Raw genomic sequence first — 27,259 nt, forward strand, 5'->3', positions numbered from 1 at the left:
TGTGTGACTGGTGAAAGCAGAAAGAACTCAATCAGGTCCCTTCATGAGGTGGAATAAGCAGTGAACCGATACACATTTTTGCTAGTCATAATTCTTTTTTTTTTTCAAAACAGACAAGCAAAAAGACTTCCTAGATTTTTTTTCTCTGATGGATTTTTGCTGTAAATTTTGCAGAGTGTTTTCTTCTGGAAAGATTACACTTTCTTGTCTCTTTTCTGATCATTTTTCACTAACACCTAACCAGGACGTCACTTAATGCACTCCCACTCCATAGACCAGCAGGTGTAAGTCTGTTAGTGCAGTGGTTTTGGTGTACTATTGCTTATCACGTTTTTGCCCTTTAGGTGCCAACCTGGATTCACTGGAGCAAGATGTACTGAAACTCTGCCCATGAAAATCCAAAACCAAGAAAGTATGTTAAAATAATCTGAACTTTGCTTTCTTCCCCAACTACAGCAACAAAATCAATAGTACTTGGTGTTTTCACAGTTCAGCTGGAACTGGCCTCTTTACTCACTAATTTATGGCTGATTCTCTAAAGTACAATCTGTACACCATGGCATTATTTGACCTCCAAAATGTTTCTCATTTGTGTGATTTTTGATCTTTCCATTCATTCACAGATGCATTTGTTTTGCACACACTGGCAGTTTTCTCGTTTGGGAGACTGCTGTAAAGTGCAACCCTAAAAGAGCAAACTCATGGAGTGATGTACAGATCTTGTGTCCTTGCTACCTTGTGGAAAGTGCATCCTAATACCAATTTGGGACTCTGGAATGGTGAATTTCTGTCGCACATCTTGAAACACACTTTGATCTGGATTGGTTTGGTTTTGGCTGGTTATTCAGGGGGGGATTTCTTTACATTTCCACAGAGCAAATGAGTTGCTCTCAACGTCTTGAGCCATTTTGACACGCTAAACCGAGATTCAGTTTCTGAAAGTGAACTCACCAAGTCATATCAGTTCACACTGAAGGAGCTTCTTTCCTAGCATATATTCACCTCTTCTCTTTTCTCTGTTTTTTTTTCTCTACCATTTTTTTGTTTGTTTTTCCTCTCAGGTGCCCAAATGAATTTACTGGTGATCGCTGCCAAAACTACGTAATGGCCAGCTTCTACAGTACGTCCACTACTTTTCTGTCTGTGCCGCAGTAGAAGCATGCTCAGTTGGTGCTGCTTTCTTGTCGCTGCATCTTTCTTTCAATTTTTTTTTTTTGTTTGTTTGTTTTTTTGTTTTTGTTTTTGTTTTGTTTTTTTGTTTTTTTTAATCTGTAACTAGATTTGTTGCCTAAGGCCTAATATTGATTGTCTCTGCCTGTTGCATGAAAACGGTAACAAAAAAAGCAATTGCAATACTCTCCTGGATTGTTTGGCATTGAGGTTATGGGGAAATGCAAGACTTAGGAACTCTGTGAAATTAACACTGGGTGTGTGATATGGACTCCCCACTGACATCAAGCAGAAAAAGTACTAGAATTATGTTTCAAAGTCTCTCATTTTATTTGCTACAAAAAGCTAATGAGTCATGGTACAGGGCAGCACTCCCCCAACAAAGGGACAGGTAGCCAATCCTCTACTTGTATATGAGATTTGCATTTGGAACTAGAGGTTAAAGGTTATTGAGGTGTTTACTTGGTTTCTAATGAGCACATGCCAAACAGGATCAAAATGTACTTTCTCCTCATTGTCTGAGTTTCAGTTGAAAGAGCATGTAAACAAAAAGAAAAGAGAGGGAGATGGCTGAAACAATGGGGTCTGACACATTTTGGGTCTATTGGGGGTAACAGGTGCAAGAGATCAAATATTTCAGATTAATTGGCAAAATAAAAACACCAAACACACACACAAACAGAGAGAGGACTTTGTGTCAGAATTCTGTGTCAGAATTCATCAGTTTTCTCATGAAGAAATGGGTTAATTATTGTTATTATTATTATTATCATTATTATTATTATTATTATTGTTATTATTAGTCAGGGAAGAAAGAGAGGGCACACTAAATACTTACTTTCTATCACTGGCTATAGCAAAGTTGAAGATAACATATAAGAAAATTGCTTAGATCTTACATTTTAATGCATGTGTACTATGCACAATTAATTGCTGCTGGCATCAGAATGTACTGTGATCTAAGAGCAGTATGATAGAAACAATTTTTTTGATGGATTACTTGCCAGCACAGAAAGTCTATAGGCTATCCTAATTTAATTTCCATTAGTATATAGGACAAAAAGCTGTAAGCATGTGCTGGACATTTTGGAGCCTGAAGAGATGCATAGGTTTTCTTGTATATTGATGGATGAAAAAGGACCATATATAATTCATACTGCCCATCATGGAAGCTACCCATGTAAATCCCAAGAGTGATGACTGGAGACCAGACCTTCCAACACTCAAGTGTGTATTTTATGCCCTGATTTAAAAGCTTTATTAGTGTGAGTTATTTTTAAAATGCCTTTAGTAACTGTGGATTTGAAAATTTTTTATACTGTGACAGTATTTGTTTACCAAATGTTAGATTTAAGTGACCTTTCCTGTGTATTGTGGTGAAAAGTGCAGTTAAGTTTTTCTGATATTAGAAGAATAATTTAAAAGGAGGTGGTGTAAAAATATGAGATCCATTTTTTGCTGCTGAATTTACCCTGAAAATTTTAGAACAGTTGCATGTTCATTATAAATTCATTTTCCTGTCCAAGAGAAAAAAAGAAAAGAAAAAAAAAAAAAGAAGAGTTTAGGTGGGTTTTCCTTCATTAGTTTTTCAGTTGGGATATTTAAAGACACCAGTTTGAGATTTTCTCAAGTTGCCTCCATGGAAAAGGCATAGATGCCCTTGCCTTGCTGCGAGGGCCATGCTCAGTTACAAGTACTTGAGTTGGTCCAGTCTTTCCTCTCCTTGAAATGCACTGGAGAAGAGCACACCACTGCCTACCTTAGGCTACTCTGAGAGCCCCAGTCCATGGCTGTGAGCTTCTGGCTCTTCTGCCCACCCTGCATCTGCACTACAACCCCTGGTTTCTTATGCAACCAGAGATGTGGAAATGACACTTGGGAAAACGTCCATTGAGAGTATATTTATACTTAAAAAAAAAAAATTAATGAAGAAGCATTTACATACTTTTTATTATTAAAACAAAAGAAGACCACAGCATACCATTTAAGAGGGGGCTTAGAATGAGAGTTCTCTTTAGGCAAATGTTGCATCTGGGGCATAAAGCCAAGCTCATATTTTGCACCAAGTGTTGTGGATGATTGACTTAGCTCTGTAGATGCAGCTTTTGCAAAGTACAGAGCAAACTGGGATGCTAAACAGCATGAGTGCCAGTAGGAGACAAAAATTGTACGTGTGAACTATACAGTGCTATCTAATTTTACTTGCTTTCAGAAGGGTCTTTCTTCATTTGGAAAGAGCCAATGGGATTCCAAGCCAAGTGTGCCTACTGATGAGCTGTTACTATCTTAATTGGGCTGTTGAGGAAAAGTTGGCTTCAGAAATCTGCCCTAAAGTTGGTATTTGAGAGTCCTGAAGTTATGAGCTTTGCTGAGGGTCTTTGCAAGGTTAGAACAAGGCTGCCACTGAGCATTCTGGAAACCCTTTGTCCCAACAGAGTGCAAGGCTAACTGGCTTATCTTGGCAGTGGTTTGGTTAGCCCCAGACAATTCAGTTATCATAGTGAACTAGAAATAGGTTGAAAAGGGACACAGGAGATTAGGTAGCTCTCCAACTTAAGAAAAGTTCTTCCACAGAAATGCCTTTCCTTTCTGTCAATGGAAGTGTGAGCATAACTGGGAATGGACATGAGGGAGGCTACTGGAAAGCACATGTTTACACTTACTGTTTACGCTCGCTCCCAGCTTTGCAAGCACACCAAACCATAGGACAACCAGTGGTTGCTGAGAGGTGACGACTGTGAGATTCCCCACTGCTACAGTTACCTCCAGCACCACAGATACATATATTTCCCCTTCAGCTGGTGCTTCCCGCCTTTGTAGTCCAAGGGAAACTGAAGAACAAACCGTGCTAGCATTTTACTAGTCTCTGGAGCCCGCTGTCAGACCCTGCAATGTCCTTTCCTCGAGCACAGCAGTCACAGCTGCTGGCGGCGGTGCTACCCTGCCCTTCTGCTGTGACCGTTTCAACTTTGAGGCTCGTGGTCCACCACTGCTCCTTAAAGACAGCAGAAGGCAGTCCTCAGAGTGTTCCAAAAACACATCTGTTCCGTGCAGATATATTTTACTGTATCTGAATGCTCACACATTCACTCCCTTGAGGTCGAGGAATCAAGGCAAATGGAAGAAAAATAACTAGTTAGCATTAAAGGTTTTGGCTAATTTTTGTGTAGTTGTGCATGAGAACTCTTGGAACAACACTGTGCAGAATGATCCTTGGGATAAGAGACAGTGACAGAGCTGTGAATTAACAGACAGTTGAGGAAGCTTCTCTAGAGCATAATCACAGGCAAACCCTTTGTCCTCTCAAATGGCCCAGATAGACCAAGGATCCCATCCAAAGGGCCAATGGATTTGCTTATTTTGCTAGTGAACAGTGAATTCAGCTTGAGGGGCGTGCTCTGTGCCTTCTTGGGCATGAATTGAACATGGGTCATGCCTTCCCTCAGCATGGGACACCAGTTTAAACTGTGTCCATTTCAGCTCTGCCATCCTTGATGAGCAAGGGGGACAGTACCAAGAAGGGCAGAGGGAAATTTTTGTTTAGACGACAGCCCCTGCTCATATGGTCAAGATGAATCTGTTTGAGGTGATAAAGGGGGCAAGAATTGAGGAAAGCTCTGATATCCTAGAAGGGTGGTCAAAACTGCAGTTACTCTGTGATGGCCTTGATTTTTCAGTCTTTTCATATGAACTACAGATCTTCAAAAGTACATTTTTAGTTGTTTTGCTACCTCAGGATTTCTCAGTTTCTATATATTTCTCAAGTGTTCACATCTGTATGAGGCTATTATACAATCTTACTGGAAATTTTCATTTTTAAAGCCCTTCAGCACCCTAAATTGTCCACTTTATGTGCTGAGACCAAGACTCCTAAATGACACAAATTTGAAAAATGCCATTGTGCATCTTCTGCTCAAGGTTAAAAAAGACAGTTTTTCATTATAAACTACTCAATAAATGTTAATTAAATACTAAAATTGCTATGATAGGAATTAGGAAAGAGCAGATTTTCCATTCTTCTAAGACTCAAACCAGTTGTAGGATAACACTTTTACGGGAGCCATAGGCCTTCAAAGTTCAAAACCTGTTTTGCAGCCTGAGAACCACTGAAATGAATCAAAATTTTTAATACAAAGTGGATCCTAAATGTCACAAAGAGACTGTATCCTGATCCCTCAAGCAGAATTGTCTGACATTTAGAGGTTCTGTTCTGTGATAGCTTAGGGGATTTTAGTTCGTTTCCAAATCAAATTACATGAAAAGGAATTTCTTTTTAAATTTCTCATTACCCACAGAACACATTTAATAAGAAAACTAAACAATACTTTAGAAACATGACGCCTTGCTGCTTCAGAGCTGAAATGGGTCTCCCTGGACATCTCTGCTGTTGCAGTTGATCCGAATGTGTCCTTCCTTTGTCAGGTGCGAGATCTCTACGAAAAAACTGAGGTAGTCCTCACCCCTCACAGTATCTCCAGGCTACCCACCCACCTAGATCTGTTGAGTAGCCACCCCAAAGCCTTGGGTGCCCAGTAGCTCTGGCACACCACTCAAGGACGGAGCATGCAGTTCTGGAGGATTTGTTCCACATTGCCAGGCACCATCCTCTTATCCTGTAGACACTGTGCCTCAGCAGTTGTAGTTTTAAATAACTTTGCTTCCTATTTTTTCCTCCAATACTATCATGTCCCTCCTCAAGTCACATCCAGAATGAAAACTGAGCTGTTAAAAATAACTAATTGAATTTATTCTTAGAGCACCTAGACAAATATTCAATAGAAACCACATTGCATGCAAAAACTATGCAACAATAATTGGGTTAAATAGGAAAATATCAAAAATAATAGTCTGTTTATAAAATGAGAAGCGTTGGGATATTCTGCTTTCTTTTGATCAGGTCTAGGGAATGTACCTAGGAGTACCATAGACAAGTAAGAGCTACATAACATGTAGGTTTGAATAAACAGTGCATGTTTTTTCAGCATGTTTTTTGTTAGGTTTTTCAGCCAGAACATATTCCCATTTTAAGTACCAACTTCTTATTGAATTATTTGAAGTAGAAACTGCATGATATGAATTACTTCCCCTAAAATTAAATCACCTTCAAGCTAGGTGTCTTACCTATAAGCAAGCATAATTACAGCAATGTATATGCATGGGCATGTCATTCGTTTTGTTGAAGATTTAACCAAGCTTTCTATGCAACTAATGTATATCATTAGCAGAGTTCAGGTAGGCATGTAATACTGGCTCTTTAGGAAGAGACCTGGATGGATTCCAGTTTACTTAACCCTTAAAATGTTACTGATTGGCAACAAAGAATTTGCATTCTCCATGTGTGCAAACTACAATAAAAAAAATCTATTTGGTGAGAAAATTAGGATTGGATTTAAATTTCACAGCACACAAGAACAAAAAATGGCAAGGGCTACCATGGCTATGGTGTTGGCCCCGCGGGAAGGGTTACCTGCTGTGAGGAAAACCTGTGTTCCTCCTTACCTCCAGCTACTGGGAGCCTGGGGGTGCTGATTTAGGCATGTGATCTGCGTAAGGAGCATCAGGCCATGCACCCCAGGGTCCATCCAGCTGGCCAACAAGTTGTTCTGCCAAGGCAGCACAGCTCAAAGATAGGGAAAAGGGAAAAATGGGCTGGGTTTCTCGTTTTCCAGAAGCCAGAGCCCTGCATCAGCCAATCTGCAAAGCAGAGAAGGACTCCCAGTGCTGAGCAAACAGTGCCAGCCACCTCCAGGTCACAACCTACAAGAGCAAGCGTATGCATTCTGGGGATAGAAGCAGGTCCAGAAGGGGGAGTGATGCACAACCCATTTGCAGGGGGACACTGCCCTTTGTAAAGCATCCTTTTGCTTTCAAAGTCCCACCTGGAACCAATCAGCCACTGCACTTGGCATCCTCAGGCCATAGCCCCTCTCATCTCAGCAACATCTTTAAGGGTTAATGGTTCCTGTGGCTGCTCAGATCCCCCATACATACATATTTTTGTGTATAAGACTTTCAGCAGGTCTGGTCACGTAGTTTAGAAAGGCATACGCGAGCACTGCCCCCGTAACCGGGCGCCCCTTTGTCCTGTTTCATATGCAGACACAGAATAGTCATAATTCTCATATGTGATTTATTTTTGAGTACAGTGTATTGCTCTTTTCTGAAACTTTTTCCTTTTTCTTTCTTTTTTTTGACAACTTTCTGCATTGGCAGAGCATCTTGGGATTGAATTTATGGGTATGGACCAATCATTCCTTTTAGCCTGCAGATTCTAGACCCTGAGAGATAAACCCCTTTTTATTTTTTTTCTCCACCTCCCCTTTTCAGTTCTTAACCAATTTCTTTATGCTTTAGAAGGGATCATACAGCTATAACAACAACCCTTGTCAAAGTGTTAGTGGAGATCAGTTCACTAAAATGGTGATAGTGACAGGATATAGCAGACCTAAGGAATTCTAGGAATTACTGAAGTAATCATAACATAGTGTTTCCTTTCTCTGCTGTACAGTTTTGACATTTTCTTTGCTGAGTTCTTCTAAGGTTGGCAGGTTTTGAAAACACTATAATCATTAAGCAAAATGACTAACCAGTATATTAAAAAAGATAAACTGTTATGGCCACTTAAAATTCTGCAAATGTGCAGTTTTGAGCTCTGGTTTCCAAGCAAAGTTTCGTGTCTAAAACCACATCTAGGTGTGCAAATCAGTTGCCTATACATATGTGTAAATTATATGCATATGTTACATTCATTTCCAGGTCTGTAAATTAGAAGTGGACTGGAAGTTATTCAGGAATTTAAGTAGACTAGACTCCGGATCCTCAAGTCAGCAAATATATTCAATATTTCTAATACTATACTCATATTGCATCCAACCAAGAACATTGGCACTGTATTTTTACATCTCAGCTTTAAATATAATAGAAATAGATTTTTAAAGTCCTCTTCACGAGTAGACTGTACTTATCTGACTAGCTATTCATATTCAGAGGTACAAATAACGCATCTCTTGAATAGGTTAACTTGAAATTCAGGTCACTTTTAGTTTGGAATTTCCTATAATTGTCTGCAAATGAGAAAAAACAGATGGTGATGGTTTTCACACAGTTTTAGTTCATGTTCTTATTAAAAATGCCCCCACAAAATGTCATTAGCTTAAGCTGTGAACTGTGGAAAACCCATTACAAGTCCTAATTTAAAAAAACCACTCACAATCCAGGTTATTTTTGTTATTATCACAAGGTAATATTAATTCTCAGTCATAAGTAATAGATTGTAGTAGAAGATACATGGCTACATAAATGCTTGAGTAGTTAAATTAAAATCCTTTTAAAAACTGACTTGCAAATTTTGTTTTGTATAAGAAACAATCAGTGCAACCACCTCTTGGAATTAAATTATTTTAAAAATCCCCAGAGATCTGTAAGAAGAAAAACTTGACAACAGAGTAAATTTAAGACCATATTGTCTTAAATTATGTATAAATTAAATTTAAACCAATTATGTATAAATTAAAATGATGTGAAATTAATTGCATAATGCGCATGTTTGAAAAACTGCACATAGAGGGATTTAATATCTTGACTTTAGTCTTAAGTTGATTTGATTTCCCTAGCATTCTGTATGGGAAAAAATGTATTGAAATTAGTTTTAATAATTAACAGGCTAAAGCCTTTTCTAAATTTTCACTGCACATACAATTCTTTACAGACTTCCTTGCAAGGCTGCTGTTAGTTTTTTTCAGGGTAGTTTGATCAGCACATGTTACTTAGCTGAGCATCATTATTAATATTTAATAACGTAAATATTAATACTGGTCAGAGAGAGAAGCCAGTTTCGGGGCAAGATGTAGTATAACCTTAAGTGCCCCACATGAGTTCAGTCCCTGCTTTGCAAAATTCTTCTGGCCTGAAACAGAGTCCAAGGCTTGTCTTCAGGGCGCCATGCCATCTGCAGAGTCGTGACCAGAATCCCTGTCCCCTCCCAGCCACCAGCATCCCCTGTAGTGCAAATTGGCCCCTGAAGGACAGCAGGACAACCCCTAGTTGGGCCCTGCTGTCCCCTGTCAGCCAGAAACACAGCCAGGGTTATATGAGAGCTTGCTGGTTTGATGAGTATGGCATGCCCAGAAGCACGTGCCTTCCCAGGCGGACATTCCCCCACAGATTTTGGGGGAGGGCATGGCAGCACCACCATTCCCACACACCACATCAAGCCGGATTGTCCGTAGAGCCTCGTTTTTAGGGGCACAGGAGGGAACTGAGGCATTGAAAGCAGACTTGGGGGTTTAATTTTCCATGCCCCTCAAGACCTGCAGTCCCAGCAGACATGCTGGTGCAAGGAGCATTGCTGCATCCCCCCTCCCCTGCAGTGGGATGAGTGCCCACAAGTGTCCAACACACAAGTAACAACTGATGACCTCAGCCAGGCCATCACCAGCCAGCATCCCAGCTCGTTTGCAACAGCCTCACACCAGAGCAAACCTCCTGGAGCCAGTGCAATTTTTCCCCGAGTATAAACAACCAAGCAGAGTTTCCGCTGTTAATTAATCTTCTTCCTCCTCTCCCTTCCCCTCCAAGAAAAACAGGTTGATATGTCATTACTCATTTTGCTTCCACAAGCTAACAGCTGACGGCATGACAGTTAAAAAAAAAAAATAAAAAAAAATATTCAAAGCTTTTCAAAGTAGCCCCTAAATTGCTTAGCACAATTCTCCTGTTTCCTGTGACATCCTCGTAATACACCATTTCCATGGCTAACTAATAAGCGCTTTCAGAAGGGGCAAAAGTGGGAAGGGGATCAAGTGCCACTAACTAGGCGAGGAGTTATGCTGTATGAGAAATCCCTTCACACTCTGCTTCAACCTTTTTTTTTTTTTGTCCCTAAGCATTTCTTCTCTCTGTTTTTTTCCAGTATCAAGCATGTTGTGCCAGGCCTGCAGTTGACTTTTCAACCCTTTAATCTTGTCTTTCCCTTTATTTCACCTTCCTCTCTTTCTCTTTGTCCTGGTTTGGTTTGGTTGGAGTTTCAGCCCTTTCTTCCTTCCCTTTTTTGACTTTCTGTTCTTGGAGTTATTTTTTTTCTTTAATACATTTTTGCAGCATTCTAGTTTTACCAAACTCACTTCTTCTCCCCCCATTCCCCTCCTTGTTAATAATTAGAGCTATTAATTTTGTCTGACAGTGCTCATGACCTGTTTGCCGGTGTTTTGGTTTGCAGTGGGTTTGGCTTGTAGGAAAAATTTGTTCCATGGTGCCGTGCATTGTATCAGAGAAATTAAGATTTCTTTTTGCTTTTCGGTTTGTTGCGTGGAGTATTTGCCACTTGCGCACAGCAACTTTAAAACTAAACCTGTCAAGCTCAGGAAACACCTTGAAGGGAAGACTGATGCCTCTTCAGCAAGGAGTATTTTTCCCTGAACTGGTGCGTCATTTATGACAGCACATCATTTGGACAGAGACACGTGGCACATGTGAGGGACCATTGTGCATTTCTGTACCTCCTGGTGAATTGCTCCACAGACCTTATATGTTCATGTAAGCCCCTTCCAGCAGGAATAACGCTGGCTTTTATCCCAAAGGTAGCACAAAGCTGTGCAGCTCTAATTCATTCATTTATTTTTAATCACCTGCTGGTACTCCAACTGTGGTCAATACTGCAGGTCATTATCAGACTGTCTGCTTAACCAAAAATAAGACTTGAGTAAAACTAGACATCCATTTTTGTCCTAAAAGCGGGAATGCAAATCCACATCTGTAAAGCGTCAGCACAGAATGCGCCTCTGTTTCAGCACTCCCTGCATAACGTTTCCCCAGCAGAGCACTCAGCAGTGCTCTCTGCCAAGCATGAGCGAGATTGGAAAGCATCAGTAGCTCCAACCCAAACATTACCAGTGCTACTAACACCTTTGTAATACTGAAATATCTCCGGTGAACGAGATCGGTAAGAAGTTGTCATCACTGAGCAAGCTGCCACCCCAGATAGAGAGTTCCTTTGTTGGTCACAAAGAGATGCAAGTAGAAATTCAACATTTCTCTCATACAAGGCACTGCTGGTTGTTGATATTGCTGTGTTTTAGGAGAGCACTGGAGGAAGACTCTGAATTTTATGACCAGAGCTCAAAACATATCTTCATTTCCATTGGTGATATAATTACAAGCCAAGCTCATGTCTCAAATGTAGAAGAATATTTTGAAATCTCTCCTGTAAAGACAGCTGAGATACAAATTGACATGGGAGCAGAGGGACATTGGATATGAAAACAATCCAAAAAAGATAATAAAAAAATAAGTTTCTCTTAAGACCTGTAAAATTGGTTTTCATTCCAGCTGTCTTTGCAGAGTGAAACTTCCAAAACATTTGCAAATTCATGTTATTACCTTAGCACATTGAATTTTTATTTCCAGCAATCGCTGAGTGTTTGTCAGTTGTGAAGTTGTTGCTTAGATATTATTCTTGTTGACTTAAACAACAAAAAAAAAGAAACAAAAAAAAGCAAAAAAAATACAAACAAACAAAAAACCAAAACAAAACAACAACCAACCAAACGAAAAAAAACCAGACTGACTTTTGATTGTAATTGTACTCATCTCCACTATTGTGTTAAGAGTTTGTGGTGTAGCCCTGTTTTCCTTGCAGTTAATAAAGAGTCTGCCTGAAGTGTGGTGGCCGTGTCTGTGTGGCTGTGTGAATTCGTGGAGTGGTTTGTAGCATGCCAGCTGTTGATGATGTGCTCCTTGCCTAGCCACCCTCCATGTCGTGACTTTCTCTTTTTTTGTCCCTTTCTAGAAGCTGAGGAATTGTACCAGAAACGGGTGCTGACCATAACTGGCATTTGCATTGCTCTTCTAGTAGTTGGCATCATGTGTGTGGTGGCCTACTGCAAAACCAAGTAAACTTTTCTATTTTATACCTTTGGTTGTTGGTCAGGGCCTTCCCAGTTGACTGTAGCTTATATTCCTCTGAACATAAGGTTTTGTCTGGGTTTCTCCAGAGCTGACTTGAAGAGACAAACTTATAGCCAGGGCGCTCTGGTCCAAGCCAGATGAGTGCAGGTCTCCATGTCCATCAGCAGTGCAAAAATAAGGCAGATATCTGAAAGGTTTCTAAGAGGCTTTGGGGTTTTTGTTTTGGTTTGTTTTTCTGCTTTTTGGGGGTTTTTTCCCTATCACCCATTCGAGCCAGTTTCCCCAACTGAAAAGGGACAAACTCCAAAACTGGAATCATGTTGCTGCCCAGCAGTAAATTTTACATATCAGCCTAGTTTGTTTGTACTTGAGACAAGATTAATGGTGCTAAAAGTTACTATGCACCAAAGGCCAAAAAAATGAACACAAAAGTGCTCTCAATGCAAAAGTAGGCACTTAAATGCATTCTGTGAGTCTCTAAATTACTGGGGGTGACTCTCAAACATGCATGAGGCACCCTGGACCATAAATTACACGGAACATCAGTAGAATTTCTGCTGCCAGAACTTCTGGCTGCTCTTATAAATCTCCCCGCCAAAATACAGAAAACCCTTATCATAAATATTCCACATTTCTATAAACCTGATTTACTGTTTCAGGGTCTGATTGGCAGTTGGGTTGTTGTTTTTTGTTACAGGCCCCACCAATAATGGATGTGTTAAATGTGGGGGAGGAGAGAGATCATTTTTCCCCCTCAGTGAGAGTCACACACACACAAACACACACACACACACATAGAGCTGCTCCCACCCATAACCTGGTGCCAGTGGTCAGTGAAGAACAATTGAAACAGTTATAAAATAATCAGATCAATTACTGCTTTCAGAAATGGCAACTGGCAAGGCTCAGCAGCTAAATAGTATATTTCCTGATTCAGAGTTCTTTGAAATCAGCCAAGGCATCTCCATGAATTTCAACAAACATAGTCAGCATGTTTGAAGTAGAATTTTCTATATAAAGAGCCCCCAGAACCCATCAAGGGTCTGGATGTTTTGTCTGCCCCAGACATTAGCAATCACCACAAGCCAAAAGTTAAATGTTTTCCAACACAGCTGATGAGAGCACCATGCCAGTTCATGGCCCTCCAAATGCAGCAGTGACGCCAGACAGCTATCTGTCAGGTGATTTCCTCATGCTCTTTTCTCCAAATAGGGGAAAACCCAGAAACCAGGAGTAATCCTGGGAATGGTGTTAGGAGAGCAGTATTAATAAAATGTAATGGCTCAGACTTTGTTGGTCTCTTCACAAGAGATACTGCTGGTCAATTGCTAAGGCAATATCTTCAGACACTGAGTCTTAATTCAGTGGCACTTTATTTTCAGGTCATTTACATTAAGGGAAAAGCTTCTTAAAATAAGTGAAATACACACTAGCTTTTGCATTAGTCTTTTCTCTCAGCTTTGCGGAGTAATTTCTTTTTTTAGTCAGTGTCCCTTTCCTAGAGGACAAACAGCACAGATGGAAGCGTGCAAATGCAAATACCTGGGAAGTAACGTGGTTTGCTAACGACAGATTCCCAGGCTATATGTGCCAGGATCTCAGTCCTGCAGATGATAAACTCCTTCAAGAACCTACTTTCTCTACCATCTCAAAAAATTCAGGTTGTCCTCAGCTCCCAAGGTCTCCAGGGTCTCAGGGAGCCATGAAATCAAGTTAAACCCTTGCTCAAGCGTCACCTTTCAGCCTAGTCAGGTCTTCAGGCAGCTGCTCAAATGTTTCCTGGCACTGCACTCTCCATCCACCTTAACCACTTATGTGTCCTAAGATGATGCCTGGTTATCCTCAAAGGAGAAAGTCCATATGGATCTGGGACTGTATCCTTCTGAGACAGGAGCATTTCTGAAGTAGCCATCTCAGCTCATGCTATTCATGTGGTGCAATATAAATTAAGCATTTTCCACTGTCCAAGCACATACACACAGAGAAAATATGTAAAATGCTCTGTGTGTCAAGTAATGTTTTCATTCTCTTTAAGCTTTCCTGGCTATCAAGCTTCAACATATTTATTGTTTTTCCTTCACCTCTCCTTTTCATAAAGCTTAGAGTAGTCCCCTTGAGTTCACAACACGATTGAAAATTGTTATATCTTATATTGTCCTACCCTGCCAACACTGTCTGCATTCTGCTTACAGCTTAGGGAATTGTATGTATTTTTGCTTTTGTCACAACCAAGGTCACACGTACTCCACCGTGTGTTGGAGCCTGCATCCTCCCTTCATTTCCACAGATTCTGTGGTAGTATGGTGGAAGTTCTCCAGTATAATCAGACAAAACTGGGGAATATTGATAAATTAAGTTTAAAATTGAGTAGCTATTTCTCTAGGTGTTCATTTTGGTGTACTGTTTAGTGTGTTCTGCATAGCCTTCACAGCGCCAGGTTTTACTGTGCTGTAAGTTTTGTTGCTGACAGCTTGTAATGATCTCCTGAAAAGTTCTTCTGAGGAGAGACGGAAGGATTACAGAATCACAGAATTATTTAAGTTGGAAAAGACCTCTGAGATCATGGACTCCAACCTTTGACTGATCACCCCCACATCAGCTAGACCGTAGCACTAAGTGCCGTATCCAATCGTTTCTTGAATACCTCCAGGAATGGTGACTCCACCACCTCCCTGGGCAGTCTATTTCAATACTTAACAACCCTTTCTATGAAGAAATTTCTCCTCATGTCCAACCTGAACTGCCCTTGGTGCAGCTTAAGGCCATTTCCTTTTGTCCTGTCACTAGTTGCCTGGAAGAAGAGATCAACCCCACCTTGCTAAAACCTCCATTCAGGTAGTTGTAGAGAGTGATAAGGTCACCCCTGAGTCTCTCTTTTCTCCAGAATAAACAACTCCAACTCCCTCAGCCACTCCTTGTATGACTTATATGTTAATAACAAGTGGGGAAAGAGTAGCTGAGGACGGGACAAAGTAGAAGCATCAAAGTCAGCCAGAGACCATGTCACTCATCAGTACATGGGTGGTTCTACTAAATGCATTAGCAGCCATGGCATCCACCTGTTAATCATTAGGTTCCAGAGTGAACCTGATGTTGCTAAAACGAAACCTTCCAAAGCTGCCAGGAAGTCTGCAGGCTCAGGCATACCTCACGTAGTCAATTACTTGGGATTTCTGAAGCTTCCTCTGCACCCTTCACTTCTTTAACACGCTTATGAATTTGAAGTGCACTGCTGAGATAGGAGATGAATCTCACTGAAAAAACATGTAACTGCCATGTCACAAAGATCATTTTCCAGTGTCTGCAAGCAAGGCCTGAGACACAGCCACCTCGGCTCCCTGTGGTGAACAGAGTGGTGTAACCCAATGGACTTCAAAAACCTTGCCTGGGCCTTTGTGAGGGCATCGTGGTCACTGGGTTAAAATCTCTCTCCGGTCCCTTCTGAGGAGAGAAAAGCCCTTCTCCTGAGACAGAGCATTGCTTAGAAATGGCTTCCATTTTCCTCACACTTTTTCCCATCCCCCTGTGGCCTGCTGACTCCTGGAAGGGATCCCAAACTTCCTCCCCCCTCTGCAGGTCCCCACAGCTCCAGCTGCAATTAGACCCGCAGTCTTCAGAATTACCCCGGGCTCTTGCAGCAGCGCGGGGAAACTCTGGCAAAAAAAAAAAGTGGTGTTACGTTATTATCATCAACATCGATGTGCTGAAAGGTGCAGCTGCTTTCCTTCTGTCCATTAAAATCGTTTCCGTGTTTCGCGCGCAGGAAGCAGAGGAAGAAGTTGCACGACCGCCTCCGGCAGAGCCTGCGCTCGGAGAGGAACAATGTGATGAACATGGCCAACGGGCCGCACCACCCCAACCCACCGCCGGACAACGTCCAGCTGGTGAATGTAGGTTTCACTGCCCACGTTTCAACCTAGGCTGCCAGTGCCTCAGGAAAGCTCACCCCACAGCTTTTAAACCTCCGCCTGCTGCAGGCTGGTGACTCATTTCTCTTGGCTTTCTCCACCCAGGTGGAGAAACTACTGCCACTAACTAGTGCCAAATTCTTCATCAGAGAATAGTGGTTTTGGTGTATCTGATGGTTGGGGGGGTTGCCTTTCCAGGTCTCTGTCTGTGAGGACATCTTGTTAAATACATATGTTGTTTATAGCTTCATTGGAATGCAAAACTTTGCTACTTTCCTCATTTATCTCCTCCTACTTTGAGTCTAGATGGGGTATGTATGCAGAGGTGTACATGAACTGCTCAAGTGTGTCAGTATGGTTTCTGCATGTATTTACATAACGAAATTTGTGCTTTGGCACATGTAAAAGACTGCAGTGTGGGGAGAAGGGATTGGAAATTGTGTCTACAAATGTGCTGTGAATTACAGTTTGTAAACCTGAGGTTTGTCTGGGTTTTTTCAGCAGTACGTTTCGAAAAATGTAATCTCCAGTGAGCATGTCATCGAGCGAGAAACAGAGACCTCATTTTCTACGAGCCACTACACCTCAACAACACACCACTCCGTGACAGTCACCCAGACACCTAGCCACAGGTATTGGAGGGGGAAGGCAAATGGCACCCTTAATAGATTATCTATTGCTGTTACAAAACCAAAAAGATGTGTGAAACAACAAACTGGGGAGAATCTATGTTCCCTCCATGGTGTTTTCATTTTAAGACTACCAATATTTTATGTCATATCACCTAACTAATTATCTTCCCATGAATCTACAAAGAGCCATCTGAATGGCATTCCAATACTGTCACTTTGAATTTTAGTATGTGCAAATTGCTAAATCAGTGACAGCTGTGATGACTGGAAAGCCCTCCTTCCCTCTCCTTTTATCCATACATGCAAAATCATCTTGATGCATGTGGATCCATACAATTCACAAAACTCTGCCGCCCCGGTTGCCAACCCAAAGGCTGTACGTCCTGAGCGGCAACAGAGCCACTTCCTATTCCCTGGCTAAACTTCTGCTCATATGCCTCTGCCAGTAAAGCCCAAACTTATGCTCTCCCTTTCTCTTTTCCTGGTTGCTGCTCTCCAGCTGGAGCAATGGCCACACTGAAAGCATCCTCTCTGAAAGCCACTCGGTGCTCGTCAGCTCCTCCATGGAGAACAGCCGGCACGCCAGCCCAGCGGGGCCCCGGGGCCGCCTCAACGGCATCGGCGGCCCACGGGAAGGCAACAGCTTCCTCCGGCATGCGAGAGAGACCCCTGACTCCTACCGAGACTCTCCTCACAGTGAAAGGTAGGACGCACCACCGCTTCGCTTTCAGCCGGGAAGGCCTGGTGTTCCCAAATGGTTTCAAAGCTTGGGAGCACCGGAGGAAACCCAACAGTGCAGCTGTTCGTGTAGGGCACACGCCTCCTCATTTGTGGAGGGCCTAATAGTAGTTTGAAGTCTACTAAAAGCATTTCTTCCCTTCTTGCCTCTGCTGGATTTATTCCTATTAGCCAGCAGTTCACACTCGGAAAAGCTCCATTGGAGTAACTAGTCAGAAATTTCCACATCTTTGCTTAATTATCCTTTTGTTAGAAGATGCAAATAAGGAAACTGAGGGATTTTGTAGGGAAAAAGCAATGTATTGATCCAGAGGAGGAAGGCACTAAGGACTCCTAAGCAGTATTAGATATTATGCTACCACCTCCTTTCTGGAGGATTTCAGCTCCTAAACCTTTTATCTTCTTTAAAAATTCCCTTTGACCTTTTATTAAACAAAAGCGAGGAACACAAAGTGCAAGCCAGAAGGACCCAAGTCATTATTAAATGAGGAGTAGTTAGAAATAAAGCTAGCTGGGAGTTTTCCAACAAAGTAATTTTTTCTCTGAAAAGGCTGGTTCATCAGTTCCTGAGGTCTGCCTTGAGGTGCATGAGTTGCAAGACAACTTCTACTGAAAAAATTCATCTTCGGTTTAGGCTAACACTTTGCCTCAGGAGCATGTGATGGCCTCAGAATAGCAAAAGAAAGACTGAGAAAAAACAAGACATTTAAAGAGGGTTTTGCTCCCAGGAATCATAGGCAGAAGAAAAGGGAAACAGAGGGTTACTGGACCAATTCTCTGAGCACTTCGAAGTCACAAGGAATTTGATCTTGTGGGATGTCCATGATGTCAAAAATGCAGCCAGGCAATTCCCAAGGAGACTGAGTTGTGCAGGAGGCAAACTGTGGTTTCTGGAAAAATGAATGTGCAAGTGCAGCAAAAACCATTTCAGTGGTACTTCCTCTGCCATACAAAAAACTGCTTAGCAGCAGGGAGAGGGCCCACTGAGCAAGGACCCTGTGTGTAGTGCCACGAAGGGTAGTAAACTAGCTCTCTCCTTATAACTTATCCTTTATTTACCATGGAATTTAATTTCAAGATAGATGGCTCACATGACACAAACAGCCGTGGCCCCAGTCCAGAAGAGCACTTCGACAAGATTAACTTTTAATCGTGCAAGTAGCTCCATTAAAGTCAGTGAGATTGCTCACACGGGTAGAGCTCAGCGTGTGCTTAAGTGCTTTGCTGGATCAGGACCTGTAGCAGTAAATACCACATTGTCTCCAGCCTGGGAACTGTACAGGATGCTCGGGCACACACCTGCCAGTGGCGAGTATTGTAGCTTAGTATATTTGGGCATCTGCATGTGAGAAGTGAAGATCTTTCATGCTGTCTCCTGGCACTGCCTGGGACACCCAGAGCATCATTCTGATATGAACTGTTTAGGTTTAATTTTTTTTCTGGGGGGGGAGGGTGGGGAGCAGCATATTCCTTTTTGTTTTGCTGAGAAGAAAGAGGGCATTTCATCAATTATTGTGTCTCCTGAAGGTTGTGCTACAAGTGAAAAGCAGCAACATTTCTGGATAATTCATCAGGCATTGACAGCCTAGCTTGTGCCTGAAGCGATCGAGAATTTGGAATGCAGGAGATGATAGTTCCCTGGGCATTAATTGCAGGCCCGATCTATTTTTAGCAAGCAGGAAATACATGGCCAATTGCTCTCTAGGTGGATTGCATGTATGTGTGTGTATTTAAGGGGGAGAATGAGAGTTACTTGCAACTAAAGATTACTCTGAAACATAAAGGAATGTGAGAGCTGAAGAATTACTTCCCGAAGCCATCAAATATGGTGTGAATTGGTAGATCAAGGCTGTGCTCCTCCACCAGATACCTCACAATTTTGAAATGAGATAGAATGGACATTATGAGGGGTTCTTTTGCATTGCCCCATCCCTTTGTTGGATCCCATGCCCTGCCACCTGTTTAGAAAAGCAGAGAACCCAAGGAGTTTTATTTTGGATGTCCTTAGCTGTCTTACAGAAGAGAAGATCAAAAAACACTATCTCTGCGCAAAAGGCTGGACTATACGATGAAGTTGGCAGCATATAACTAGTTAATGCTTGTTGGATGGATGTGGATACACTCTGATCCCCTTTCACTGAGCCAGCATAGTTGACCATGAAGCTGGATAAATCAATCACCTTTTAACCTTCTTTTCAGGATGGGCTAGAGCTGCACAGCTTCAGTTCCTGTGCCTCAGATTGCAGACAGCAGCTAGTTAGCACTGCCCTGTTACGGCGTGGGGGGAACACACCAGCAATGTGTGAATGCACAAACACTCCAGCAGGAGTAACTTGACGCTGCTGGAAGCGTGCACAGTATGTTGAACACATTTAACTAACCTAATGCGTTAACAGAACCAGTTTAGCTAAAATCCAGTGTGTCATGAAGATGTATATCCAACACTGTACCAGGTGGTGAAGTAGAAAGGCTTTGGTTTTTTCAGACAATGCCTATTTAAAAATGTGAAAGAGATGAAAAGCTCACTCATGGAAGGAGAAATAATTACTTAATTCCTCCAATGCACAGACCTATTAATTGTCCTTTACCCAACCAACTTGGTTAATTCCCATGCATAATTTCAGTTTTGTTTTTCTTTCTCCTGTTCCTCAGTTCAGTTCTTTCTCCTGTTCCTCAATGTGCCTCTGGTGCATTTAATTTACTCTACTACACATCTGTTCAGAATCTGTCCCATTTTCTCTTTTTTCCAATAACTGTGTTCTAATCAAGCGTAATATGTGCAACTGAGTCATAATTTGGATAAGAAAGCTGGATTCAGATGTATTTTGGTAATTTCAGGCTCAGATAAATAAATCACTGATGAAAAATTAAATAACTACATCAATCATAGACATAACTTTTCTCAATGGGCCTGGGTAAGAGATGGAGCTTAAGATTTTAGCTTTGGACACAGCTTAAATTCAAACAGGTGAATTTAGAATAAGAATAAAAGCAAAACCAAACTATGCAAAGTTTCATGCTGGGAACTGTGCATTCCATCAAGGGGTTTCAGGCAGATCCTCACCTGTCATGAATACACATGACCCCACCAGCATCGTTACTGATCCAAACCAGTTGAGAGTCTCACAATTTTTGTCCTCTTTCTTTGGGACAGACTCTGAAATGGCACCTAAGCTTCATTTTCAGAAATCACTTTTGACTACTACCCTTCCCAAAGGAACAGGGACAAATTTTGCAGAGATATCATGAAGACTAGGCTGGACAATCCTGTCTTTTAGCATTTGTTCCCAAAGGAGGACAAATGATACTCCATATTTCTTTGCAAACAGACCTACCAGCCAAGGTAACAAGCACCCAAGCAGTGGAGCAGCACAAAGCTGCTGGGGTGGTGCTGCAAATACTTCTCTGACTGCCCCCATTGATTAAAAGTAGAAGAATCTGGCTCTAGATTTTATCCAAACATTACTTTCCTCCTTTCCTCCTTAGCCTGAGACAATCTGGTTGCCAGAAGAGGATGAAGCCCCAAGAGGACTGCCCTTTGATTCCCTTCCTTTCTCTCCTCCTGTCTGTTCACATGCACCCCAACTTCTGGTCAAATCCTTCCAGAAGTGCAGAAGCCTTTTTCCCTTTTGAGAAAATACTTGCAAATGCATTTTGTTTCTGGCAGCCCCTCTGTCTCTGAATCCCATTCCTGGATTAATTCCAGAAAGTTATTCTGGCAAATAATTTACAGCATCTCCATGGCTCTTGTCAGGCAAACAGATCTGGGGGCTTTGCTGTGCTCCTCCTGCTCTTAAATGTTTTTGTCTGGCGTCCCAGAAGTCAGCAGTTTGTAGGATTAATAGCAACAGGAAAGTTTCCCTGGTAGCCCTATGTAAGGATGCTGGGGATCTTAAGGGATCCTTGCTGCTTCTCTCCCAGTCCACGAGCTGCTGTGTTCACAGGTCACCACTGCTCCTGTGCTTGCAACCTTTCCCCATCTCTTTTCTTCAGGTATGTCTCAGCTATGACCACACCAGCTCGCATGTCACCCGTCGATTTTCACACTCCAACTTCTCCCAAGTCCCGCCCTTCCACAATGTCACCACCGGCTTCCAGCTTGACCGTCTCCATCCCTTCAGTGGCGGTGAGTCCCTTCATAGAAGAGGAGCGACCACTGCTCCTGGTGACCCCACTGCAGCTACATGAGAAGTATGACCACCACCTTCAGCAATTCAACTCCTTTCACCACAATGCCACCCACGAGAGCAACAGCCTGCCACCGAGTCCTCTGCGGATAGTGGAGGATGAGGAGTACGAGACCACGCAGGAGTACGAACCAGCACAGGAGCCTCCAAAGAAACTCACCAACAGCCGGAGGGTCAAAAGAACAAAGCCCAACGGCCACATTTCCAGCAGAGTGGAAGTGGACTCCGACACGAGCTCTGAGAGCAGCAGCTCTGAGACCGAAACCGAAGATGAGAGAATAGGCGAGGATACACCGTTCCTGAGCATACCGAACCCCGGGGCCACCGGTCTGGAGCCGGCCACTGCCTTCCGGCTGGCTGAGAGCAGGACTAACCCGGCAAACCGCTTCTCCACGCCAGAAGACTTGCAAGCAAGGTTGTCCAGTGTGATAGCTAACCAAGACCCTATTGCTGTATAAAACATAAAAACACATAGATTCACATGTAAAACTTTATTTTATATAATGAAGTATTCCACCTTTAAATTAAACGATTTATTTTATTTTAGCAATTCCGCTGATAGAAAACAGGAGAGGAAAAAAAAAACTTTTATAAATTAAATATACGTATGTACAAATGTGTTATGTGCCATATGTAGCAATTTTTTACAGTATTTCAAAAATGGGGAAAGATATCAATGGTGCCTTTATGTTATGTTAAGTTGAGAGCAAGTTTTGTACAGTTACAATGATGGCTGTCCCATAGTATTTTGCAAAACCTTTTAGCCCTCAGTTGTCCTAGCTTTTTTGTGCACTGGCTTATGACTGCATGTTGCAGAATTTTCCGTCCTCTGGGCCGTCGCTTGCTGCAGCCCCCCCGCTCCGCCACCCTGTACATCCCCCCCTACTCCACCCCCCCAACACAATACACACCCCCCCACAGAAAAAATACCAAAAAAAAAAAAAAAAAAAAAAAGAAAAAAAAAGAAAAAGAAAAAAAAAGATAAAAAACTGGAAAAAAAATTTTCTTCTATGAGAACTTTTATTTGCTTCCTGTGTATGAGATGAGTTTTGTCTGCTCTCTGCCAGCCAAAAGGTTTGCTTCTTTGAGCACTGGGATAATAGTAGATCCAACAGCATGCTACTATTAATTACAGCAGGATAACAAAAAACATACAAACGAAAAAAAAAGCACCAACCTGCATTAAGTAATGTTACTTATAGAAAGAAAGTAATACTGTGATTTTAAACCAAATATATTATTATTAATCAGAGGTCAGCTTATAATCACTAGGAGCTGCCATTTCATTATTTTCCAGATATTAATTGTTCTAGTTATCCCTTAGGAAATGGGTTTAAGTTAACTGAGGCTTTGAACCCAATACTCTATTTAAAAAAAAAAAAAAAAAAAAGGAAAAAAATTTTAAAAAAATTTATATAATAGCAGATATCTGTAACCAAGCAAGGAAGAGATCTAGCTGGAAAACAAATGCCACTAATAAAAGTGCAATCAGTTTTCACCTCTATTTTTTAATGTTGCTTTCTAAAACACAATTTATTCTTTTGTTTCCCCTCAATTTTTCTTCCCTTTTTTTCTCCTTCTCAGAAAGAACCCTGACAAGCTTCTAGCAATACATTGTTAGAGTTGCTGTTGGAGTAAGGCTTACTCTTGGACACAGAAATGCTTTTAGGGAAGAACTTGATTCGCTGAATGGTTAAAAAGTATAGGCACATAGGAAGGACATAGCAGATGTATGGAGTTTATTTCTACTTGCCTTTTTTTACTCCATTACTTGGGTAGAGAGAGGCAAGGATGATGCAAAGGCCACTTATGAAGGCAAGCACACCATGTGGGTTACAGCCAGAGTAACGCATGTGTGACTGTTTGATATCAGTGTTTATACAGCCAGTGACAGTCTTGAAGTCTTTAACTAGTAATGAACAAGGATGCTGCCAGTGCTGGAGCAGTTGCATCCACCCAGGCAGAAGCAAATGGCCTCTTTTGCACTGAATTCCTATCAGTTTAGTCAGGGTCACTCTGCCTCTTCTATTCTTTTGATTTTTTGTTGTGTATTCAGTTGGCACAGCATTGACTCAGGACTGATGTGGAAAACAAATGCTTTTCCTAGACTCTGGGGATTCTGAAAATGAGAACATATGTTTTACAGGTATTACTGAGCTCAAAATAAGAGCCATGTCAAGAAAAAAAGAATTTCAGCCAAACTACACTCATCCTTTGGGCCACATTCTGGTCCCAGTTAAATGAAGAGAAATACGTCAAAGAAATTTTGTGAGATGCAAACCTGAGGAACTAAAGACCCGACTCAGTAAATTGTTCAAGCATATGCTTGTGCTAATCTCAGCAGAAGTTACCTTGAGCATGTGCTAGACTCCCAATTACACATCCAGCATATGCACAAAGTTAAGCATGTGCTTAAGAGTTTTGATGAACAAAGCATGTCCTATTAATTTGAGACCTGAAAGCAAAGTATAGTAAAAGAAGCTCTTTGCCAGGATGACAAAAATCAGTGAGTAGCTCACTGCATAAATAAATGTATCATATTAGTAAGAACATGGGTGAGTCTACCTGAACACCAGATTCAGCAGAAAAAGAACAAAAAAACCCTTGGTATAGGAAGAAGAAGATAACAAAGTTGTAGGATGTTGGTATGCTAGGAAACTAGCACAGCTTTGGGCTACATGGTGGCTGAAATGGCCCTGCTTATTTGAGAAGTCTATGGGAGATGGCAAATACATAGTCTGGACTTAAGTCCCCTTTGCCATTTTTCCCTAGTTGGCATGTACTTGAAGACACTTTGCCTTTGCAGACTGAAACAAAAACTCCCCTACAAATTCTAGACAGCGTACTCTCATTTTCATCCCTTTAGTCATGCCTATTTATCTGCAATCCCATGCAGCAGAACATCCACCTTCCCAGTAATTCTGCAACTCAGTTGTTCAGAGGGCCAAGTGGGCTTTCCTGATGAAGGCCACGAGTTTCCACAGGGTTCACACTGTTGAGTTTCCAGAGGCACTTGAAAATCTGTCCTTTCAGGAAGGCCTCTGATACTGCAAAGACCTTGCAGGACAGATGAGACAGAAAAAGGATGGCAGAGAAACAACGAATTTCCCCAAAAATTTCCCATCTTAGTGGCAGAATAGAGATTATAACACAAGTCTTTTGTAAACTCCTCCAGTATAGATCACCCACAAGGCCAGCTCTCACTGAAGTGTCTGTTAATAGCCCAGACGGATTAATCGGGATGGAAAGGGAACATGCCTTGACGTGGAGCAGATTATTTGACTACTAACACTGTTATTATAGAGGGCCAGTACAAAATGAAGGAGCAATTCCCTATTTGGGAGCTGTGCCTGTGAGATTTATTTGGTGTAGGTCTAGGGAAAAATGTCACACCTCTTCTGCTGCAGTGCCTCAAAGTCAAAGCGGTGTGCAGTTCCCACTCTTCCTCCCTCCCGGGACATACACAGTGTGTTATAGGGTAAGCATGAAATTAGGCTGGAGACTTCACACGGACCTAAGAACAAGAAAATACAATTGGGGATATGGCTGCCTAAGCCCTTAGGTCTTTGTGGAGAACCCAGCCTTACAGCACAATTCATGCAGCAGCAAGTTACGGGGAATTGCCCCAGCTTGGCACTCACAGAACTTGGGAGAAGGACACAGCCCCCCACCTCTCAGCTTGTGTTTATACTCTGTGAGGGTGTTTCTCATCAGTCAAGACCACACCCAGACGTTAGCAAGTCTACCTGGCCACAGATGCTGCTGGCAGGCTGCAGCCATCTCCTGCTGGCCAAGGGGCTGGAGGCTGCAGCAGCACGGAGCAGAGCCAGCAAGTGCCTACGGGAAAGGCCAGCTCCCCTGCTGGGGATATTTGCTTCAGTACCCAGACCTCTGAGCTAGGCAGTCCCAACGCCCTTGAGCCATCACTGTGCAATCCTTGCCAGCTTTTTGGCTGAAAAGTCGTGGCAAGAAGAAACATTCTTTGAAGAGGGGGGAAATATTCCAGTGGTGGCAGAGTTGTTGAGATTGTCCTGGTTTATTTCCACGTCGTTTAATTTTGGCCGTGAGTTTTCCCTGTGTATGTGTTTATATGCAGGAGTTATTCCAGGATAAAAGGTTTCTTTAAGGGGTGTATAGCTGGAGTATATTGTGCACAACCTGGGTACGGCCTACCTGTTCAGGGGGTGTAAATCATTACAGCTCCACAGATGTTCTCATGTAACAGAGAAAAACCTACTTCCTCCTCTTGACCCAGTTATTCTCTTCCTCATTTGAGCCACCCCAACACCCCCAGGTTTTAAGAGATTAATCACTGCCTTTATCAGGGAAAAGGAAAGCTCTTTCTTTCCAGTCCTACAAAACAACAATGCTGCATCTCCCTGCTTCTCCCACACACATTGCAAGCAGTTTCCTGAGCATCCAGGATAGCAAACTTGTGTCTCCTCAAAGGACACACTTCTCAGCCTGTTGAGCACTTCTTGGCCCTGCAGTGTGGCTACTTACCATCAGCTGGGACTTACTACTAGTAAGAAACAAAAAAAGCACCTATGAAATGCTGCAGAGAAGGGCAGACAAAGAACATGGCCAATTACCATCATTTGTAATTCTCTATTCTATTGTAAATACATCTTGTACATACATGGATGTTTTCATTATTTACTGTCTTTATGGATTATATGTTAAATGAGATGCTCTTAGTTTATTGTGTAACACTGTAAATAACACAACGTCCTTTATTATTTATGCATAGGCATCTAACACGCAGAGAAAGTTATCCTCATATTATTTTAAGATATATGTCAAAAATATGTTGCATTTTTCCTTTTGCTTTGAAAAAATTGTAATATATCCTCTTTTTCCCCTCTTTTCCTTTAAAAAAAAGAATGCTAATTTATTGTTCAGGAGAGAAAGGGGATGTAACTGAAAGGCAAACTGTTCAAAGAACATGCTATGGAAGCCACAAGCTACTGATAAACTAAAGAATTTATTACCCCAAATACAGCAATAAGTAATTGTTGATTTATTAAGGTTTTGTTATTCATTTTCAGTAAAAGAGGTGCTGGATTAAATTGTTATGTGTGGTCCTGGCCCAGCTGCTCAGCAGACTGTGTCAGGTCAGTAGCTACCATCTTTCTGTATCCAAACGTTATTGTAAAGGTCTTGTTCTGTTGTTGTGGGCCACTGTTCTTGAGATTTCTGACTCATCCCCGTGGGGGTCTCTGGCAGACACTCTTGTTCCTATGTACAATATTTTTAGTTTCTGAAGTTAGAATTATTAGCTCTACCCTGACCATTACTACTTAAGATGGAAGGGTTGGGGGGGGGCGGGGGGACAGGCAGAAACAACACAGTCTTGGGACTGTGGGAGCCTGCTCTACAAAAATGCACCTCACCGTTCAGCAACAGTCAGTAAAGCAAATCAGATACCAGGAATTATCAGATAGCGTCACTATGCCACCACCCAAATTGTGCAGGTCTTGTGGTCCTGGTCTTTTTGTCTCAGAAGAGAAATAGTATAATAGGCAAGGGTTTGGAGGGCAACCCAGGTGAAGAGATATCCGGAGCTAGTGGGGTCTGGGAAGCACAGGATAGGCTGTATCTCACTAGTCTGGAAGAAAGGACAGCTGGGGGAAGATATCACAAGGGTGTGTGGGAACATAATTTTCTTGTAGAAGGTAGGAAAGGACTGGATGTTTAGTACCTCTTCCAATAAAAAAAT

The 27,259-nt window shown here is 42.0% G+C and overlaps 1 protein-coding gene across 7 annotated transcripts in view; it reads left to right on the forward strand.

The window, feature by feature from the left end:
• Positions 1 to 26,609, forward strand: part of NRG1 (neuregulin 1) — a 148,996-nt gene extending 122,387 nt beyond the window's left edge. For 3 of the 7 annotated variants that reach the window (XM_027745175.2, XM_027745170.2, XM_027745176.2), the window contains 7 exons: positions 1,062 to 1,120; positions 7,384 to 7,407; positions 11,957 to 12,059; positions 15,839 to 15,965; positions 16,485 to 16,615; positions 17,115 to 17,318; positions 21,347 to 22,345. In XM_027745175.2, coding sequence (XP_027600976.1) covers positions 1,062 to 1,120; positions 7,384 to 7,407; positions 11,957 to 12,059; positions 15,839 to 15,965; positions 16,485 to 16,615; positions 17,115 to 17,318; positions 21,347 to 21,998 — 1,300 coding nt within the window. In that variant the 3' untranslated portion in view covers positions 21,999 to 22,345. Of the gene's footprint in view, positions 1 to 1,061; positions 1,121 to 7,383; positions 7,408 to 11,956; positions 12,060 to 15,838; positions 15,966 to 16,484; positions 16,616 to 17,114; positions 17,319 to 21,346 lie in introns of all 7 variants that reach the window. The other 4 variants (XM_039379292.1, XM_027745171.2, XM_039379293.1 and 1 more) reach the window with 4 other exon arrangements.
• Positions 26,610 to 27,259: the final 650 nt, after the last annotated feature.

Source organism: Pipra filicauda, unplaced genomic scaffold (assembly GCF_003945595.2).
Source record: "Pipra filicauda isolate LSUMZ 115617 unplaced genomic scaffold, ASM394559v2 scaffold163_size1657671_pilon, whole genome shotgun sequence".
Lineage (NCBI taxonomy): Eukaryota > Metazoa > Chordata > Aves > Passeriformes > Pipridae > Pipra > Pipra filicauda.